Consider the following 22,907-nt stretch of genomic DNA (forward strand, 5'->3'; position numbering starts at 1 on the left):
CTCTAAAAGACTCAAAATTCTAACTCTTCCCTGTTTGTATTGTTTCCATACTATACTTTTTGTTCAGCAAAACAAAGCTACTCGCTAATAATATGTTTGAATGCAAGTTTGGGAAAAATGCATGATCACTATCAATGCTAAGATGCTAGTGGAATGAGTGCAGGAGACAAACTGCATTAGCAGGTGTACAATGGATCAAGGAATTCCCCTCTCCTTGACACTCATTATGTGGAGAGTCACCCCTGAGTCATTTTAGGGGCCAATATTTTTACTCTTTATGCAAATTAATAGCTGCGTGAGGTGTTCATTAGATGAGATTCCACTGTACTTCTTTGAACAGCTCACTGGATTCTGGGGAACTGGGAATAAAGCCAGCGTATGACTGGTATAACAGTTATGACATGGAGTATGGAAATGGTAAAATGCAAATGATGTAGTCTCCTCCCAGGCAGTGTACAAGTGAAAACAACAAATATGTCTACGATAACTACAAAGGACCAGCATCAATGTGCACAAAATTGTTTAGCAATGTGCCCAACTATTTAAAAAATGAAAGAAGAATTGCACCATCCAAGAAGATTCCATTTGCATATCTGGTTGATGAGTGTTATTATGGTGCCAATGAATATTTATGTAAAACACTAGGTGCACATCTGTTAGTTTCCTGTCATAACTGTATTTGCATTTTTTTTGGGAATAATGTGATCTGCATCCCATTGACGTGCCCTATGCACCTGTCATGTATTCTCCATACTGTATAATGTGGACAAATAAATATATTATGCTCCACACATGATGACTATTCCCTTGCTACACGTGACTTTAATATCAATATGCTGGTAAATAATACATCTTCCAATGACCTGAGATATCTACTAGATTCTTTTGGATTAAAGTTAATGAATGATCAGCCCACCCAAGTGCATTCACAGCCATCCACTTTACTTGACCTAGTGATAACTTATTTGCCATCAAATATGAATAATAATGTTTATTGGTCCCTATTAGACATAGTTGTAACAAGTATGGAACACGTCACATTGTCTGCTCATATTCTTTGCCAACATCAGCTATTCCCATTCTTCCTCGTAAGAAGTATTAGACACATTCTGTAAATTTAGAGGTCCTTCCATCCATTTACTACAGTGAATTTTATTCTCGTGTCACTTAAGGTATCCCCTTCTGGGGTTCCTCTCCCCATGTGGTCATAATCTTCAAAATCCAAAAGAGGATTATACGTATTATGAGCAATGCTCCCTGTGACGCACCATGGAAACCTCTCTTCAAAAGACTTGGTTTATTACCAGTACCCCAAAATATGTATATTTAATGTCATCTTTCATGGAAAAGGAAATATTTCTCAGTACTGGTCCAACCACGGTTACCATAGTCACTACACAAGGGCCTGAAATGATCTACACCAGCCATTTGTCAGAACACTCAATACATTTGTACGAGCCCAAAGCAATGAGCTTAAGGTTATTCAATAAACTTCCCCATGAAATTATTATGAAACAAAATTTCCTGTTTTCAAGAAAAAGGTGTTCAAACTGTTAAAAAATAATATTTTCTATTCTGGAATTGTCACAACACATCAGTTCTGACTCAACAAAAAAATATTTAAATAAAGTAGTATATTGATATGTATATAAATGTACATACATTGTATTTTTTTAAATTGTGACGTTCATATCTGACGTGTCCTGTATTAGGTGTGTGTGTGTGAATATGCACCAAGTGTCCGGGCAAATAAATCCATTATTGTTATTATTTGTAGAAGAAACCTTCTATTTCAGTTAGATAATTATGTCTTTAGGCAACTCAGAGCAACTCCTCTTATGCTGAGCTCCCCACATTTTGTCAGTAGTATTTTGTGATCTACCATATCAAAACCTTTGCTCAAGTCAAAGTAGGTTCCCATTACTTTATTTTTTAAGGTTATTTCATTTATAATGCAACGAACTGTATTGAAGAAAGCATTTTCTGTTGATCTTTCTCTTCGAAATCCAAACAAATGCCCTAATAAAAAAATTATTGCTTTCAAGATAATTGATAAGCCTATGACAAAAAACATACTCAAACAATTTTGCAAACTGAAAGATCATTGATATTGTCCTTTAATTACTCGAGGTGTTCTTGTCTCCTTTATGTTTATAAACTAGGACAAGCTTGGACACCTTCAGAGCATCAGAATACAAACCATCAGAGAGAGATTGATTGACTAGGGAAAGTAAAGGGGTCAGGATAAACTTTTTTCAATTCTCGGAGAGTTTTACCTGGTACACCATTATATTGGGTGAGTTTCTTTACATCTACTTTCCCAAGATAAAGAGCATAGCCCACTTCCACTGCTCAGATTGAGGTACATTGTCTTTCTTTATCTTAAGTGTACATCACCATGCAACAATTTCAGAGTGTAAAAATCATTCGCCTTGACCAGGATTTGAACCCAGATCCATCAATTTCTGGCCTAGTGCTTTAGCCGGTTAAGCTATGGAAGCCTTATCTTAAACTCTGAAATGAAAGAGTTCAAGAGGATGCCTCGATAGCTTACCTGGCTAAAGCACTCAGCCAGACATTGAGGGATCCAGTTTCACATCCTGGTCAAGGCGAATGATTTTTAGAATCTGAAATTGTTGCATTGTAATTACCCTTAGTCGCCAACTGTTCAATATCTACGTCTTTCGAGAATTTTCCTTCAAGGTATTTAAGAATATACATGAATGCTGGAGTTTGATCCTTGGCAAATGTGCAAACTGCTCATCCTGGGAAAACCAGGGAGTTTGCAGCTTCCAGGCTCACAAGGTTTCATGGTAAAACAAAAAAATGCTCATCAATTTTATTAGTATGCATCACATGAGAAAAAAAGGCTATCTACATTAACCAGGGATATTTATAAAACAACATTTTAGACTTTTCTTTACATAATACACAAAATTTGTCCCCCGAGTACAAATTGCAAGTTTGCTTTAAAATTACGCTTGAAAGTATTTGAAAGAGGTGCTTTTAAATCTAGAGGAAGCAGGTTAAAAAGTTTGGCTCCTTGGTGGTATGATCTATAACTGCTCAAATAGACGATCTTGCCTCAATATTTATGTCAAGATTAGTATGTGTATCATGATGATATTTAGGTTTTGTTCGTATATATGCATGTTTTCCTTAACAAATAAGATTAGATTGTGAACATAGAGAGCAACCAGTGGCATAATTAACAGCTCATGAAAATGAGGCCGGCTGGAGTGTCTGAAAGGTAAGTTTAAGACGGACCTTGCAGCCTGTTTCTGGACTTTGAAAATCTTTTGGCTATGGTTTGAGCCACCCACTCCAGAATATAATGCTATATGATGATCAAGATTGCACATCTGAATGAGAAATTCATTTTAGGATATTTACGCTAGTACTAAAACATAAATATCTCAGCCAAAAAAGAGTTTTATAAAGTTTAGATTTTAAGTTGCCAATATATAAGTACTATTTTAGGAATGATTCAATCTGGACAACCAAGAAATTTATGCTATCAGCAAAATTGAGGTCCTTATCATAGAGTTAAACCAAGAGTGAAGGATTTTTGCCAAATGTTTTCATGCTGTTTGTTGTACATTTATTGAAAATAAGTTGTTTTGAAACAATTTTGAAAGCATTTTCCTGGGGAGCTTACTTTTATTGTAGCTCAGGAACAGTTTGGACAATCCTCATGATCTGCAGCTTCCATCTTTCCCGTCATATGTATGCATCCTATTCACAGTAACACACATGAAACAACACCTGTCAGACTTCCAAGCAAATCCCACCACCACAGTCACCATACCAGAACCCACTCAAACATGCATATCAAATACAATCGAACCAAAGCTGCAAGCCTAGGATCAAAGTCAATGGGACTAAACCTATATAATAAATTAACACTCAAATACAAAGACATAACGCAGTTTAAAAGACAAAAAAAAGGTCTGAGAAAAATTATTGTATTGTGTCTGTATTTGTTAATGATAAAATATGACATATGTGTAAAATAAAACCTATGAAAAGACCTATGTATATTTTTTTAATCTTCTCTGTATATGAATTCTCTGAATTTCTATTTTTTATGACTAAATTGTTATTGTGCACCAATCCTTGGGCAAATTAAAACTATTACTAGTATGCCCTGTAGACTTCTTCCTCCTCATGATTACTTGGCAGCATTTAGACCTGAGCAATGAACAAGTTCGTTTAAACATAACAGTTTCAGGTTTAGCTTTGTGGAATTCCTTCATGATGAGGATAAAAAAGAAACTTTACACTTCCACAATAAAGATTTAATATTTCACATCCCTGGTTTCGATGATGCAAAACCATGGTTGTGAAATATTAAATCTTTATTTTGGAAGTATAAAGTTTCTTTTTTACCCTCATCATTAACAAGTTTGTTTGTTCAGCTTTTACTTCTACTAATAATATTCTACTTGCCGCTCTGATCTATTTTGACAACACTTCTTTCTGCCTCTTTGTTCAACATTATTGCCACCCTAGAGTAGGGAGCCACTCCTCTTTGGCTCTCTTCCTCTACACTGTTAATTACTTACTTCATAAGTACCACTCGAGTAATCTCTGCTATCTTTCGATGTCACCTGGTGCACCCCTAAGGTATCTATATTCCCTCACTCTCTCTCTGTCTCTAGCTTTGTATTTTCTATTTTCCCTGTCCTCAACACTATAATATATTTTAAAATAATTTCTCTATTCTCAGTAGTGTTGTCATCGTCCCTGTCCTACTGATTTCATAAAAGTAACTGGCATCTTCTTTCAGGAAAATGTGACTTCATGTTTTCTGAATTAATTTAAAATGTTGCGGGTGTGTTATGACTAAAAATTTTTTTGTGTTTATGAAATTAATGCTGAAATACATCAAGAATATTTGGGTATGATATGGAATTATAAGTTGATGAATATACAATGTTGGCTGGATCTCTTAGTGAAAAATTGCAGTTTTGGTTGATAACTACCATCATAAAAAGTGTAGCAGTTGTGAGTTTGATTAGAGCTCACATTGCCGCGATTCAGTCCTATGGAATATGAATTACTGCATCAGAGTCCACATTCTTTCATTGCGCTCACTACTAATCACAGGAAAATCTGGATCCCAGCTAGAGTAAAGTAGAGGGTGTCCAGTGACATCCCCCAGAGCAACTGAACAGCTTACCCATATTCATATATATTCTGCGTAAGCAGTCATGGACAGTGGATTGTGCATCACTGGTATACATTTGTTCTCCTTGTCTCATTACTCAACAAAGTTCATTCCAGAAGGCAGTAGTACGTTTACGTTTAAAAGTCCATCATGGTGTAATACATTTGAGGGAAAGCCCAGAGAATTGTTGCAAGTTTGAAGGCTTTGTGACATATGGCAGTTTTGAAATGTTAGTTCAATTTTTAATTCGTTATTAATGTGAGCGCAGGAAAATTTCGTATTTATAATAGAAAAGTATTCATGAATTATCTTTGAATGAAATGGAATTTTATAAAATAAATGTAAGGATTATCTATTAATTTATGTAGTTCTTGGGGCAAACGTAATTCAAAATTCATCGCAAAGAACAGTCAGGTAAGGTGCTTTTTGTGTTCTATATTGACATTCAATATCTTTTCACTGAAGATATAGTTGTATCAATACATGCAATTGTAGCAATTCTGCAGTAACTGTATTGGTATGTGGTGCCATTTTACTTAGCATTTCCAGTTTCCTTGCTTCTAATCTGTGACCACAATTTACGCACCGAAAAATTATGCACCTTGAGTGAAGCTGAGAAGACTAATAGGCTTCATCTGCGATCGAAGCCGGGCCCTCCTGTCAATAGCTCAACACCATTCACTTGGCTCTCACGCCCCATCCATTACGCTAAGTTTCTCACAAAAGACTGTGTTATTGAGAAAAACTATCATGATAGTGCCAAAAATTATGAATAAAATCAACTACTCGCAAAAACGATCCACCCCGTCCTCTGTAAAACTCAATCTATTTCTGATTATTTGCTCTCCTTTCGGACAAATCCTATTCCTCATCTGTGGTAAGTTGATTGCTGTTGTTGGAGCCTACATATTATCCTATGGAAATTCACGGTATACTTTCTTATTGTTGGCTATTTAACTATCAACCCCTTAATAATTTATAAAGTAGTGTCTTTTGACAGCTGAATTCGATGTTTTTAGCCATTATTCCACTGCCTTTCAATTATAACCATGTATGGAAACATTATTATACCATACTGATGTATATTGTACAATAGTTTTTATTTATTTTTGTTTCATTAGCTTTGCTTTCACGTATTTTCTAAAAATAAAAAAACTCTTTATGGTGGTTTCATTGTTGAATAGAAATGTCGATTTATATCATTCAAAGACATATTATTTATATTATCTACGACGATTTGAGTTATCGGGTTTCAAATTAATTCAATAAAATACATTTTTCAATGTTAATAATTTTTATTATTCAATTCCCGATATTCGTTTTCCTTTCCATTCGCTACACGTCTAATCAAGCGCCTAAATAAATTTGAATCGCCGCCGAAAATGCTTGTCAGTTCTCGGAAACACACACTCATTTGTCAATCACAAGTTGAATTGTGGTTTCCACTGTTCTTTAGTGAGGCTGTATTCATCCGCGTACGCAAGTAGTTTATTAATAAAGCTGAAGAGTGAATTTTCGAGGTAATTACTCTTCCAGTAATTATTTAATCGAAAAAATAGATAGTTCTACTAATAAATCCTGAAATTAATCACGTGCCTGAATTGGTCGAAAATTCCAACTTCATTCGCGCTGTTGCGCATTGATACTACTTGTGACGCAATAAAATTTTGTCCTTTCCATCGTACTGACTGCGAGGAACATGTCCTATTCGTCTGATCGAAGGTATTTTTATACATATAATTATTGTATATATGTCATTAAATGACGGAATTAAATTTATAAGCAGGTGTATATTCAAGTAATTTGTTGATTAGGTTCACAAGGCCTCTTTGGTAATGGCTCCTTGGGTAATAGAGTGATTGTCAAGGTTTCCGGGTCGGTTGCCTTTTGCCAACATGGCGATAGCTTGCTTCTTGTCACGAAAGGTGTCTTTTGCATCTGGTAAAGCTATATTACTCAATGTTTTCCGGTTTTCTCGTGGTTTTTATGTAGAGAAAAATAGTGTTTATTTGGGAGGGAATTTTGCCGAGGTTGCTCTGTCATCTAGCAGTCCGCCATGTGGTTCACCTTCCTAACCCTAATGTGTACGAGGCCATGCCGTAACCGATAATTGGCAATTTGCGAATTTGATACTTATATTTCTCTGGTAGGGAATGGTGTATCAGTAAACAATGTCCTATCAGTGTGGCCTAATGCTGTATTATTGTAACCAAGGGAATATCTTCATCTGGTCAAATAAACTACGTGAAATGCATGTCCCAATTAGTGTAGCAATATATCATTTGAGATAGCTAATGTGGTCATTTGAGCACGGCTAACTGTACCACCTAATCGAGCAAAAACTAAAGTTGAATTCATTGTGGAAATATTTTTTTGTACAGAAACGAAGAATTTGGGGAGAAAAATGACCCAAGTGAGAAGGAGCCCCAGTATGACAGCCCTCCCGGAATGGACCCGGACGGGACCATTGTGTCCAATTGGGAGGAGGTGAGTGAAAACATGTCAAGTTTGATTGAAAGATAATTTTGCGAGAGGGAACGACTAACAATTATTGTGAATCTAGGTTGTCGATAAATTTGACGAAATGAACTTGAAAGAGGAGCTTCTCAGAGGTGTATATGCTTATGGCTTCGAAAAACCGTCGGCAATACAACAGCGGGCTATTATGCCTTGTGTCAAGGGCATGGATGTTATAGCCCAGGCGCAATCTGGTAAGATTCAGATATTTCTTCCATTTAATTATATATTTGTTAGCCTCAACTAACGCTTTGTCAATTCTCATTTATAGGGACGGGAAAGACTGCGACGTTTTCCATTTCTATCCTACAGCAGTTGGATACGAATCTCCGGGAGTGTCAAGCTCTAATTCTTGCACCCACACGAGAGTTGGCGATGCAGGTTCGAATATTTTGTAAAAATAATGTTCTCAGGTTTTGTTCATTTCGTTTCAACTAAGATGTGTTATTGTATTACATACATTTTAAGCGATTGAATTAGAGAAATGAATATGTTGATATTATTATTCATTCGAAAATTTAACTTTTCTAGTGTAATGTAATAAGGAATGTTTTTTTATTGATTTGAAGGATTATTTAGTCTTCCGCTCTTATCCGGACCACGAAAAAAGTAATATTTGTTTGATTATTTTCTTAGATCCAAAAGGTGGTCTTGGCCCTTGGAGATTATATGCATGCCCAGTGTCATGCATGCATTGGAGGAACGAATGTTCGTGAAGACATGCGTAAGTTGGAGATGGGTGTGCATGTAGTGGTTGGGACTCCAGGTCGAGTGTATGATATGATCACTCGGCGTGCCCTCCGGCCCAACACGATCAAGATATTTGTCCTCGATGAAGCTGACGAGATGCTGTCTCGTGGATTCAAAGACCAAATCCACGACGTCTTCCAGAAGTTGAATCAAAATGTGCAGGTATGTCATGAAATGCCTTTTTTGTATTTTTCAGCTGGACCAGTGGTGGGTTCCATTCTAATGTCTCGATTTTTCCTTAGGTTATACTATTGTCTGCTACAATGCCAACTGACGTGCTCGAGGTCAGTACGCGTTTCATGAGGGATCCTGTTAGAATTCTGGTCAAGAAGGAAGAGTTGACCCTGGAAGGTATGATTCTTGTAGTTGAACTTTTTTAAATGCAATAGTACGTATACGTAATCTAACTACATCTTGCGTCAAGTGGTAAATGTAAATTTTTGAATGGCTTTATTTTTACTGTAAAGGGGCTAGATGATTTTAATGGCGAGGGCTGAAGGGTGCATTATTAGGTAGCAGTCTTTATTTTTGGGCGGGATTGTGACTTTGGAGCCTCTACCACCTAATCGAAGGGAAAGGCGAGGATTAGTTTGGTCTCCTTCGTAGAAATGTCATTCTACTGAGATCGTGTAAATTGTTGTAGATAGTAATTGGTTAAATGGTAGTTTTGGCTAAAACGTAAGCAAAGAAATCAGAAAATTAGTTGGTTTTCCTTGAAGTGTGAGGTCATCAGTTAATGATAGGTTGTTTCAGCTTAGTTTTTATATTGAAGGGATCTGCTTTAATATTGCTTGTTAATATGAAAATTTTATTATTAATTTTTGCCATACAAACATTTTAAAAATATATGCTCTGTGTACTAGATAGGGTTTTTGAGAAATGCAAATGTATCCCTTAAAAGTAAATAGTGTGTTTTCAAATTTCATTTTAATTATTTCTATAAATTCATTTTGCCATTCTTTTGTGATAGTTCTATGATCTTGTGGAAATTGTAATTCCACCTGTACAAAATTAGCAATATGACGAATGGAAATATATATAAAGAGGATGAGCCACTAGCCGAAAATGTGTTGAAAATTGAAAAGGATAGCCATTCAAGTTATCTGAACTATTTCGATGTGTATTAGGGATAGTCTATTTAGAGATTAAATTGAATTCCAATTAAAATCCATAACATTATACTGATATAATAATTTATATTTCTGTATAAATTAATGTAATAATGATAAGCATCATAATAAATAAATGGAAAATGCACTTAGTACTTCCAGTGAAATTGTTTGCATGAAGACTGCATTAAATTGAAAATAAATTCTTGTACAAGTATAGTTTGCTTTGGTTATAAATAGGCCTCTGTTGTTGTCATAGCAATTAATTCTGTGCTTATCATTTAAATATATGGAGTACAAGAATAAATTAGTACACCCTATCGTTCTGCTTATAGTCTTTTTATATATTAGCTTTTGTTTGGTTTTTCTGGATAAGTGTCTCCTATCGATTCCATCATTATTATTCATCTGTAGTTATCATTACTTAACTGTCATGTATGCGAGTACAACTTGGACCTATCCGTATCATATGTAAATTCATCTTTCCAATAGCTTGTGAATGCTGTGCTCTTAGATAGGCGACTGTAATTATTTTTGCAGCTGAGTAAATGACCTCATTGCATGTGCATTTATCATGCCCAGAAACATGCCATTTTCAACTGTTGGGTAGTTGACATTAGGAGAGTAATTTTTCCAATTTAATCAAAATTGAGTGCTGTTCAAACCTACGCAGGCAGAGGAATTTACGATCGTACCATTCACGGTGCAAAGGTGTATTTTACTGAAAGAAAATTGCATTTGAGGTTTGATGCGAGTCTAGTCTTCGATGATAATTTTTAAAAGTATTTTATAGGTTAAACTCATTGATAAATGGCATTTTAGCAGTCGACAAAAATGTATACGGAGCCTATCAGTCGGCCTGTAAGATATGAACTGCATTGCGATTACGCAATAAAAGGAATAAAGTGATAAGTTCTAGTGATACAAGTAGGTATATTAGGATTAATATATTAAAGTGAAGGTTGGGGATACAGCCTTTACTGGTCGGTCCCACCATGAGGGCGCGGGTTCAAATCCCGGCGGTGTTGAATATTTTTCAGAGGTATCTCGATCCCTACTTGAGGTGCTTTGTGGAGGGCACTTTGAGTGAGTACGCCGTCCGTCGGATGGGACGTTAAACTGCGGACCCCTTGGCGCCTTTCGTAAAGAGTAGGCTAATGCCGACGCCGGGTTTCTCTCCACCCTTCATCCTTTCCTATCCATCCCCTATGGCGCAAATGACCTTAGCTGTCGGTCGCCTCCCCTCAAAACTACTACTACTACCCCTTCGGTTTGGTTATGTGTAGGACTTATGTCCTAAATGGTCCAATGTCAATGCTGAGCTCCTGTGGGTCCATTTGGTGCTCTTCAGTCCCTTGTTCAAAATATTCTTGACCTTGGGTTGTCCACTGGTTCCCACGGTAGCGATACATTAGGAGCTGTAGTTAAGTTATCCCAAGTTTCATATTTTCAGGTACATTAGTGCTAGTTCTTTATTTTGTTCATAATTTTCTAGTACATTTGTAGCATTAGGAGGAATTAAAGCTAGTTTTGGAAGAGGCATTCTATTATTTAACTCATTACATTATCTCAGCAGCTGGGAATAGTTCCTTCAAACCATTTTTCACATGGCCATGGCTCTGCAGCTGTGTTCGTAGGAGTAATTTGTGTTAAACTATCAAAACAGACGTATTCTAGTTCTGCCGTAAGATCCTGTTGTACCATATAAATAATAATCATGGCAATGGACCCCGTGAGTTTTAGCTCATGGCACAACATTGACCAATCGGCTGCCACTTTATGATACAATACTAAAAACACAAGATAGTGTAAATTTTTGTTTTAGATTTTAAAAGACCCATTCCATTTTTGGTATTTCATGAATGATCAAGATTAGTTAGTTGTCAGTTGTTGTGGTGTTTCCTCGATGCACTGCAGGGTCAGTGTCATAGGATTAATGATATGAGAAAAGAGGGAATGTGATGCAGCTTTCATGAAAAGTAGGTTTTTGATGAAACCCCAGTATGTTACGATGGGAAGGAATTGTTTTTTTTGTATACTTTGGCTGTTTGATATAAAGTCATTTTGGCAAAGAGAAATGACACGGGTCTCTCCTGGAAGCAAGATTGCATCAAATATTTTAGGACATGCATAATTTCATTGTGTGGAAACAAATTTAATTGTTAATAATCTTTGTCCATTTTTGCCATCGGTTCTTAGTTATTCATTTGGATATCCTATGGTTTCATTTTAATTTCTTTAGGTATTAAACAGTTCTTTGTAAATGTGGAGAGAGAAGAATGGAAGTATGAAACATTGTGCGACCTGTACGACACCCTCAGCATTACGCAGGCAGTCATCTTCTGTAATACAAGGCGAAAGGTGGACTGGCTGACCACAAGCATGCAGGACAGGGACTTCACCGTTTCCGCCATGGTAATTGATTAAATTTATACATATTTATTCATTTATTGTCTTTAAAGAATGACACCAATGTGACTCGTGTTAATTTTAAGATGATGCCATTAGATTACTGCTAGGATTGGTTTTAATATTTGAATGTGTTAGAATTCCGAAGCATTGTGCTTAACCTTATATTTTTTGTCCTTGTGTATAGTTGTACTAACTAAAACCTGCTTGATATCCTAACAAATGCTATCCTAGACTAGCCTGAGCCTGCAGATTGGAAATTTGCTCCATTTATTTTTGATATCTTATGCCATTTCTACGAGTGTTATTTTCCTGTAGTTTGCTTGGTCATAATTGATGACCCTCCTTGAAAAAGTATTGATTAGCCTTTTTTTAGCATCCTTACTCAACGTCCAACGTTTCACAAGGGGGGGGGGGTCATCAATGCCCTCCCCCTCGTGAAAGCTTTATTGCCTTTAACAATTTTTCTCCTTATGTCCCTACTACTTGGATCATTTTGGTCCAAAACACTTCCATGTATGTAAACTATTCCACCTGCTCTAGTTAATGCCCTCCTATTTTAACTGTTAACTTAGCCTTTCCCTTTCTGTAAAACTGTGATACTTTTTTATTTACCTTATATCTATCATGCTGAATTTCCAATTTACTCTGGAATGCTTGCAAACCCCTTGGCTAACTGACATACTAAAACTTGTTCATAAGCAAACCTCACTGATTTTATTAATTTTCCACAACCTGTCAAATTTCATTGCGATCTCCAGTTTTTCTCATACCTCTTTGACAATTTCCTCCATGTATATGTTGAACCTGTGGTAATAGACAACCCTGCCTTTCTCCTTTTCCTAAGTCTGTCCACCTGGACTCTCCATCCTCCACGTCCACCTGGTCTGGTTGTAGATTAGCCTCCTGTCCCTCATTCCTATTTTCTGCAATATACTCATTAGTTCTCCCAATTTGCTCTATCAAAGGTGTTTATTTCTATAAAAAAAGCAATTAAGTCTTGATTGTATTCTTTATTCCTCTAGGTTAGTGGTCTCATTGCTGCAATGGCATCATGTTTGCCTCCCCCCTTCCTGAACCCTAACTGATCATCCCCTAAACAATCATTTGCCCTAATCTCCATCATTTTGTTAATGTGTGTGAAATCAAACTAATTGTCCTGTAGTCGTCACATGATGTAGCCTTGCCCTTTTTTGGAAGAGGAACTAATACTGATCTCACTAAAGTCTTCCTACCTCATATATGCTACCATCAGTCCACATTGACTCTTCCTCCCACATTTTCCTAAACCTTTCAGTAGTTCCGTAGGACTGTTGTGTACCCCTACAGCCTCATTTGATTTCATCTCCCTTAATGTCCTAACTATCTCATAATGGAGTATGCCTGGACCTAAGCTCTCTTCCTCTACGTCATATTCTCTCTCTATGCCTAAGTTCTTTACCATTCCATTCTTCTATATATTACTGCCATCACACCTAGATCTTTCCTTGCTCAACTAGTATTATCTTCGACTTATCTCTAATTTTTAACTCAGATTTTCCATTCTCACTTTCCAATGTTTCTTTTGCTCTATTTGTTACCCGTTTCAATTTATTATTCATCTCCGTTTATGTGGTCTCTGGAACTTTTACTTAACTCTGTAATCCATCGTGTCACTGTCCAAATAAACATTGCTATCAGCTCTTATGTGGATATTTTGTGTATGTATGTATTCCCATTTTTCCTCTACAGTACCCATCTCCCTTTCCTTCATTCATGATTTTCTGTACAGCTGCTGATACTCCCATCATTATCATTCCAGTTAATGCTTTTGAATGCTACACTCCATAGGTACATCTATGCCTAAGCATAATATAATCTAACTGACACCTTTCCGTGTCGCCCGGCATTTTCCACATGCACTCTCCCTGTTTGTGGTGTGAAAAGCTAGTGTTGGTTGTGACTAACCTCTGTTTCCGGCATAACTCAATTGCTTTTTTCCCGCGGTCATTCCCTGTACCAAAACCATCATTCCCCAGCTCATCACCATCTCATCCTCAACATACCGTCGTATCCCAAGCTCCAGTCTCTATCAAATGGTTCCCTGCAGGAACATTCAAGATTGTGCTCTAACTGATATTATACCCAATCATTTTTCTCCTCTTAATGATTGCTTGGTGGTGTGTATACTTGATCATTGACCATGTTTTTTGGTCTACTATCACTTCTGCTAGTAATATTCTATATGTTGCTGGCTCTCACCCTCTCTGCTGTATATTACTCTGTTACTATCAATCCAGTAATCGCCATTATCCATCCATCTCACCTTGCATAGACCTGAAACGTATGAATTTCCTCTATCCATCTTTTGCTTTGTATTCTTAAGTTTTCTGTCCTCAATAATTCCAAGATCCTATTCTAATTCGGTGTAATCAGAAAGTTAGTATGTTGGTGAATGACAGAGACCCTAACTTGGATTAGACGCAAGAATAGTTAGATTGCTAAGTCTGAACTCTATCTGAAGAGGATAATTAAATCTATGTGAACAGTATTGTTTAATGACTTAAGGTCCATAACATTACAAATCCACTTCCATTTTACAAAGACTTTTTTTTAGCTTGGCATATTAAATGCTTCCCTAAATTCCATCCAAAATGCCTCGTTATTTCCATCCCGCTTACTCAGAATTTTACCATCCCTTATTGTTCTCTAGTCTTGGACGTCCATCCCATGGCCTCCAATAATCTCCTTTACGAGTGCTTGTCGCATTTGAATTTCTTACAACAGCATCCCCCTTCCCCTACATGATTGGGAGTAGGCAGTAAGTTCGCCTGAATGTTTTGACTTCGCAACTTGAATAGTTTTGAACAGATAGAGACAACGATGATTGTCATGCTCTCTTTAATTAAATAAAACTAGAAAATGATTGTCACTGTGATTCCAAGGTTCATGATGCATATTGGTGTCTGAATAATCTGATTCACTGTTCTTACAAATCTATTCACCTCTAATAGCTGATATTTCTTCACAGTTAATGTGTAATAACAGGGATATTCAATCGTCAGTTTCAACATGCTACCTAGAATGTTACAAATTTGCTGTATTAGTTTGCTTTTGCAATGAGCAATAATCAACTCTAATGATTGAAGCAGTGTTTTGACTCTAATTAAGATAGCATAGCCCTGATGCTTGAAACTGATTTAATGAAGAGGTGAATGATACACAAATGAGTAAGCAATCGAAAAGCTGTGTGATGTATTTTGGTTTATCTGTTACTGTTTTAACCAAAGGATATGTCCTCCTGTGTATTGCTGATATATAACTAACGTGTACCTCTCGGACCTTCTTTGTCCATGTTTCTATCCACTAAGCTTCCCTTTTCTGGTTCTTATTTCCATCACATCCCCTCTTCAAAACATTGAATAGCTGTGCATGATTCAGTGATAGACTGGTGCTGATATTAATCTTCACTTGTCCTCTTAGCAAAGTAATCGATGTAGATGTGCACGCCAGAGCACCATAGCCATCACCTTGTCGTCCGTTTTCACAGCCTTAGGCTTCCTTAGAGCAGGATTGCCTCTAGAAACCCATTGTCATGACTGTTCCTTTGTTTCTAGATTGAATTATTGTATCCGTGTTTCATCCTCTCGTTACATATCGAAACAATAATTGTTCCAGATGGCGATGGAAAAGCACGGAACCAGCTTCCGAATCAACCACAGAATTGTGTTTATTCTCCACTCAGGTCGAACCCAGAATCAATCTTGTTGAGATTTTTTCACACCTATCTTTTCTTGCTAAAGCACCCTGAAATATTTTGTAATATTTGATTTGTCAATCACTGAAATGGAATTTGCCAATCATTTTGGACCAAGTCACTTCCACTGTATGTCATTTGTTGTCCATATTTGGGTGTATGGCTGCGTTTAAAATCATTTACCAAAATGTAAACAGTCAAATGCTGGAGTAGGTGTGCCGTGAACATTTTGCAACTCTGCTTTGATCTCTATTGTTGTTTAACCTTTTAAATAGAAGTATTTAATCACTGCACAAAAATTTTTTCTGCTCATAAATATGCACGGTGTTTTACTTAAATCCCCTGTGAAAATAAATCCATGTAATGGATACAGTTGACACATGAACAGCTGTCGAGTGAGTGATGAGGCTCACTGAAAGCAAGCCTTTTTCGCAGAGAGTGCCACCCCTTTGACTTTCTAAGGAGTATTCAACAACTCACATAAAATGATACGAGGAAGTTGTTAGCTGTTTCCATTAATAAAGGATTTATCATTGTGTCCACTCATATGTGAACAACTCCAGAAGAAAACCTCTTGGACCGATGTGATGTATTTTACATTAACATATCCCCAATCTCTATGCAGGGTTTTGATTGCAAGAAAAGCTAAATGCAATTCCTTAAGTCCGTGCAATTGCTCTATATGTCTCGTAAGAAATATTTTGAATATTCAGGAGTTGAAAATTTTAGTTAAGAAATATAAAGACTAAAATGTTCTGCATTTATAGATTACATGCCTAGAAGTGATACGTAACCCCTGGCCACTGCCTAGTTCATGTTATCGTACTGGTGTAGTCATGGGAGATTGACCCCAGATCTTTTTCTGTCTCAATAACAACATGGTTGATTTTTCTTCTATTGCTGTGAAGTATGATGAATTATGGTATTGTGTGCCTGTTGATAATTGTGTATGTAGGTTGCTAAGTGCCTACATTGACGGTTGAAATATCCTGGAAAGTAATTGGAAATTAGCCTGTCAATGGGATAGTAAATTACGACCAATAATGCTGAGTGCTGAGTTTAGTTATCAGTTTTTGAGAAACTGAGTTTTTGCTGTACATACAATATTGTATGAGACCTATGAGCACTACCTTCTGAGCTCAGATAAATTTTTGAGGAGTCTATCATGGGTCTAAAACATAAGCATTTATTAATTATGCAGGGTGTTTATCACGTCTGTACATATATCACAACTGAGAATGTGTGGCTGGGGAAGGAAGGCATTCTTTTTAGTCAGTTTGAAGTTTGGTGTGGAAGTGAAGTTCTAGCAATACTTAGAATTAAATAATTCTAATGGAACAGCATAATCCTGCTTTTAAGTAGGTAGAATACCCTGAGTGAAGTTTTGGTAGGAAACTGTCAAACAAAGTCTGAAAGGTTTAATGCAAGCAGAGAGGGTAAACCAAGAAAAACTAAATCAGCAGTGGAATCCCATTCGATAGTGTCTGGCTCAACTTTGTGGAAGTTCATGGAATGAAGAACACAGGGGAAGGGGCTTGGTGGGAAGGAGAAGAGGGGGTGGTCAGGGTCGGGAAAGGAAATTGGTGGTTGAGGGGGGGTAGTTAATTCTTTCCATGAAGGAAAGAGGTGCTTCCAGAATAGGCTTCCAGGATTCCCTTTCCCCACATGAAGGTAATACAAATGGACTGCAACTTGGCTAATATGTGCCGGGTGATGACGCCTAAGCGTTGAAAGTAGTAGTACCGAAATAAAGGACAGTGGACAAATACATTGTGTTCATTCTGTGCAATCCCATATTTGCATTATTGGAATTTTAAGTTTTCCTGCTGTTAGCAACCATTTTTTATTAGGTCCCTTACAAATTTCTATTTTTCCAATGTATGTGGAATCCCATATTTACATGATTACATTTACAGTTTGTCATTTGCATTGTTAAGTGGTGGATACATTTTTTTTTTTTAACTTTTTAATGCATATATTCCTAAAAATTATGGGATAGCATTGCAATACGAATGGTTTAAGTAAAGAATTTGAATATGGTGGCCTCTATTGGTGGAAATGTAAGCTACTTAAACTTGTAACCTCAGTCAGACAATAAAGGATTTGTGCAATGGATACACACTGGGAGTTAGCTACATAATAAATACATTGAGTGAGGGAGACTATTCATATCGCTCATAAGTTGTCACCAAGAGGAATGAAGGTGACTTGGACACAAACACGTTGAAGTGCAAAAAATGCATGAACTCTGGACTGACTACTGAGGTCATTTTTACAACCTTGACATGACAGATGTCAATGACAATGAGCACGCATTTTTCCAAACTGTTCAAATAGATGAACAATTGGTCGACATCAATAATATGCCTTTTCTTCAAGAACACGGGCATGACTAAAGAGAGTTTAAATGGTTACGAATATCTATGCAAGGGTTGTGTATTATCAACGATGTCGTAAGGTTGCTTCTCATTTGAATAAGCGAACAGCAATTGCAATGTGGCTCTCAGAACAAGGAAATCATTTGTGAAAAGGGGAAAGTGACTTTCGCCGGCCTCATTGGTAGATCCAGCATCGTCAATGGAGGAGGAAAAGTATTTGAGGGAAGCTGTGGGTGATGGAGAAGTTTAAGAGGAAAGTGGACGCCACAGCATGGTGAGGCAGGGTGAAGTGGCAAGCTACAGCACGAAGGCAGCAGGGAACTTGATCGGTGAAGGGCGTAGATTCTAAGGGTCACCTGCCACAACAGGTTTTTTTGACAAATCATTCTTAGTGTTGAATCTCTTCTGGAAGATTCTGAGGCAAACCTATACGGCAACAGAGGAGAATGCATGGTATGGCCAGAAGCCAATGGAAGGTAGTCTAATACTGCTATTTTGTGCCAATTCAAGCAACAATGTGAAAGTTAAATCCATGCGTGATTATCAGGGGTTTGAACTCCACGAGCCTTCAGGTATTGTCAAGTCCAAAAGAGCAGGTTGAATGTGATGTGGAAGTAGTGGTAAACTGTTGCATGGCACATTGAGAAGCATCAACCTGAAAATGTAATGGCTATGTCTACTACAAATTTATTTAATGATAGCACTTGCTTGCTCGTCAAATGAAGCAAGAAGGTGTGAAGTATTGCTCAATTTTTTCAATTCTATTTTGTTTAAAAATCAAATTTTAATGCTGGGTTGGTTCGTTCTGTGATGGAAGAGATGATTTTTAAATAGTATACTATAACATTCTTTGAATAGCTATGGTAGCTAACTTATTTTGGCATGGATTGCTGTATTGTATTTTACATTGATTTATGTGGGCATATGGTGTTCACTTAGTGTGTTTTGCTTTATGAGAAAGGTAATGGATTGAGTAATAGTCATTGGGCTGAGTAATTGTGTTATGCTGAGAGATGTATTTATTCTCTGTCTGTGTATTTGAGATTTCCTGGTGTTTATTAAAATAATTGGCTTATTTTAGGTTAGGCTTAGCAACCTTTATTTTCATTTCTTTGATTAGGTAATTCATGTTGTACACTCTTGACCATAGCAGCATTTCCCAAGGAAGAAATGGCAGAACCTACCAGCTTACATGAAGGGCTGTGTGGTAAACTTATCAATTGTACAACCCTTCTAGCTTTTTTCGTAATGCCAATTTGGAATTTATTTATATTGGTGTATTACTGCTATCTTTTCATTGGTTATTTAATTTATAATAATTTCTCTATTCATTTTTTTTATTAAAATGTATTTTGGATGAATTTCTGCTGACTTGCTGCCCCAAAATTTTTAAAAGGCTTTTCTATTAATAATTAATTCTGAAGTTTTTATTATTATTTATGATTATAAGGTTTTGGAGTTTTTATAAGTGACAATTTTTTATGATTTCAACTACAGTGTACTTAGGTACTAAATAATGAAGGAATTGTGTTTGCGCTTTAAAGTTGATAAATGATACCATGCTGTTATTATTACAACTGGTAACATGTATCGCAACAAATCAATTGAAGATAAAATGAAGTTAATAGGATTTTGACTACTCAAATAATCCAATGGAGATGGAAGTTCAAAGTTCACATTGCCATTATGCCAAGTGATTGCCGGCAAGCATCATGATGGCAAAGACATGCATGGGTGAGTGGTGTTGAGAGCAAAGTATTATCGAGACTCTGATTTCCTCAAATTCCCACTTTAGCTGATGCGCTTGGTGATTCTCCCTCATGGTCTGTTTTGGTTACTTTGAAATTATAACTGTAGTGCGTCAATGTAGTCTGTAATTTATTATTAAGCTGTGAGGACGTGTAATTAATGACCACTTTAAATTTCTCTAATAGCATGGTGATATGGAACAGCGGGAGCGCGATCTAATTATGAGGCAATTCCGATCCGGGTCCAGCAGAGTGCTGATCACCACTGATCTTCTGGCTAGGGGTATTGATGTGCAGCAGGTTTCCCTAGTCATCAATTATGACCTTCCATCTAATCGGGAAAATTACATTCATAGGTTGGTTCATGTTTTCACCTTTGACAGCTACATGAATTATATATTAGCCAACTTAGCCTTAAATTATTTGCTATTGTGCCATGGTTACATTAATAGTCCTGCTGCATTTACTTAGAAGCTAAATTGCTTTCTAGCTAACATAAAAGCCCTGTTTTCATGAAATCAGATGTGTGTGGTAATGGCATATAATCAAAGAATCTAAAAGGCCCAAAGTGTGTTAAATATGATTTAGTCTCGTACGTAATTGTATGTTAGACAAGCCGTTTTCGTGCTCAATTCCAAAGTATAATGTGGGCCCAACCTTATTTTAATTAATGATCCAGAGTAATAAATGGCATAGTGTGTGACTACCAATCACAATGCAGAGACTGCTGAAAGCCTAAAGTAATGAACGCATGCTGGCACAGGTGTATTTTTAAAAGGAGTTGGATGGCCCATGTTACGTTGAATCAAACTCTTTGGGTTATCTTATCCATGGCTGATCATACTTATCCATTGCAACACCATTATTAATCGTATTACATTTTTTTTAAATAATCTAGATGAATGGAGGAGTAGAGCACATATGGGTACCTATCCTTGTACTATGTTGCCCGTATAGAGGCTTTGACCCCCCAGAAATTAGATTTATTGTGAAAATATTAATTTGCAAGTGTTTTTTATTAACATTCTGGTCATGCATAGGCAACTTTAAGTGCATAATATGTTGCATTTTCATTATTGGAATATGATAATATTAATTTAAGCATTTAGCTGCATTTTTGAAAATTAATTGAACTTCCCATGTCATTTTAATTTCCCAAATCTGTGGATGTCTTTGACTTATGTCCGCCAATCGTTTTCACAAGTATTGTGACTGATAAACTCAATAATGAGCAATGCTCCCAACTGGTTCGACGCCAATGTTTTTGATGTACTGATCTTATTTCAGAGCCAAATGAGGAAAACTCATATCTAAGGGGTATAGCAGATGATTTTCCCTTTGACAGTTAAATTTGTATTGGCTTAAAATTAAACCACTTGGCTTTATGTCGAAAAGCCAAGTGGTTTAATTTTGAGTTCAATATGAAGAATTTCCACCGAGTGATGCCAGAAACTGTTTTATTTAGTTAAATTTGCATTTGGCAACAACAAGATACTCCTCTTACAAACCCCTAGAAAAACAATTTAGCCACATAAACACAGGAATGTGCATGCAGAGACTGTGGGGTTGGTCTCAAACTAAGAACGAAATATTTGTATTAACCTATTCAACAGAATGCTGAATCATTAAAAGGGCGATTTTTATGACTAAACTATGTGGGCTTCACTATCGCTAATTCGTCACATGGAAATTATCTGGCAGTAAAATGCACATTTCATAATACCATATTTGCTAAACAAAAAAACCCTCGAGAGTGGTATGTTAATTATCACATTGATTTGGCTGTCATCCAGTGGCCTCTCTTCATGGGAGAGATTGCAGGAACACAGCAATTCATCCGTTTATATTTAGTGTCGACCACTAGTGTGGCATCATGGGGGGTGTGCAGAAATAAGAATCAGCATCTTTTTGCACCTGATGACTGCCCTGTTGAAACTGTGGTCGTCAATAAATATTTGAGGAATGCTGTTTCTATTATCTGTACGAGGCGTATGGCCAGAAGATAGGATATGTACATCAGTTGAGCGTGTCAAGGATGATGACTAGCAATTTGATGGTTGCCTTGGCGGCTGTCTGCTGGCAATTGTTTTGTCCTGCCGCGTGTACCTAGTTCAAAATTAGGCTAGTCATCTTCAATACCATTCATTGAATTTGATATGCTGAGTATTTTAATTCGTGTAGAAATTGCATGGGGTATGTTTTGTCCATGCTGAACAATACACTTGCCGAGGCTGGGCTCTCTAATTTTCCCCAATTAAGCTACTGAATGGTCCTTGGCCATTCTAGAATGGAATTGCAGGAGCCACTCTCAATTAGGAGACTTGGGGACACTGAAGTGACTCTGTTAAGACCTTAGACACTGTTAAACACGAGTTTATTTAGTTAAAGAATTAGGCCTATTTAAAGGATTACACTGATATTTAGTCATTCAGTTTGGCTGTGCTCAGCATTAGGAAGTTTTATTTAGCATAATACAATTCAATTGAAGTTCTTGACAAAATTGGTGATTAACGGTGGCATTATTTGATGTCTAATGTAAATAGTTGCTATTAGTGATATTGCCCATTGGTTGGCTTATATATTCGAGCCCAATGATAACCCATGTTGTTACCTGAGCTGAATGCCACTAATGTTGATTATTATGTTGAATTCACACATTCAGTGGTTCAATAATGTGCAGGAATCTATGATGGCTGGTTGCATGTCTCCGGCGACATCAGGGTGTTTCAATGACAGTTAAATTAAAAGTGAATCATGTAAGAAGTTAGCCTCTGTCTTTGAAATAATTGGGTTTTATATTTCCCGCTTTCAGTAAGTCTCAGAATGCAATATTGTGTTGGCGCAATGGTTGAGTCACAAAAGGCTCCACTGACAACACTTGAAATTAAGTAATTACTGATCCTTGGTTAGTGTGAGGCATTGGGTCTTGATTAGTATGTATTAATAATATTTGCATGTATGTATGGGAGAAAAAGGTAGGTTTATGGTTATGTGCTGAAGAAGTTTTTTCATGCATACAAGTATTGATGTCTCACATGCTAGAAACTTGGTAGTGTAACTGCCGTGAATTTTACATGAATGTCCTTCTCT

The 22,907-nt window shown here is 36.7% G+C and overlaps 1 protein-coding gene across 2 annotated transcripts in view; it reads left to right on the forward strand.

The window, feature by feature from the left end:
* The first annotated feature begins 6,761 nt into the window (after positions 1 to 6,761).
* LOC139699098 (eukaryotic initiation factor 4A-I-like) overlaps positions 6,762 to 22,907 on the forward strand; it is a 31,489-nt gene continuing 15,343 nt past the window's right edge. For both annotated transcript variants that reach the window (XR_011703051.1, XM_071598115.1), the window contains exons 1-8: positions 6,762 to 6,892; positions 7,552 to 7,657; positions 7,734 to 7,881; positions 7,959 to 8,068; positions 8,324 to 8,599; positions 8,680 to 8,788; positions 11,789 to 11,961; positions 20,004 to 20,173. Coding sequence is in view for 1 of the 2 variants with exons in the window: in XM_071598115.1 (XP_071454216.1) it covers positions 6,870 to 6,892; positions 7,552 to 7,657; positions 7,734 to 7,881; positions 7,959 to 8,068; positions 8,324 to 8,599; positions 8,680 to 8,788; positions 11,789 to 11,961; positions 20,004 to 20,173 (1,115 nt within the window). In the remaining variant the exon portion in view is untranslated. The remainder of the gene's footprint in view (positions 6,893 to 7,551; positions 7,658 to 7,733; positions 7,882 to 7,958; positions 8,069 to 8,323; positions 8,600 to 8,679; positions 8,789 to 11,788; positions 11,962 to 20,003; positions 20,174 to 22,907) is intronic.

Source organism: Hetaerina americana, unplaced genomic scaffold, assembly GCF_022747635.1.
Source record: "Hetaerina americana unplaced genomic scaffold, ioHetAmer1.1.p SCAF_9, whole genome shotgun sequence".
NCBI lineage: Eukaryota > Metazoa > Arthropoda > Insecta > Odonata > Calopterygidae > Hetaerina > Hetaerina americana.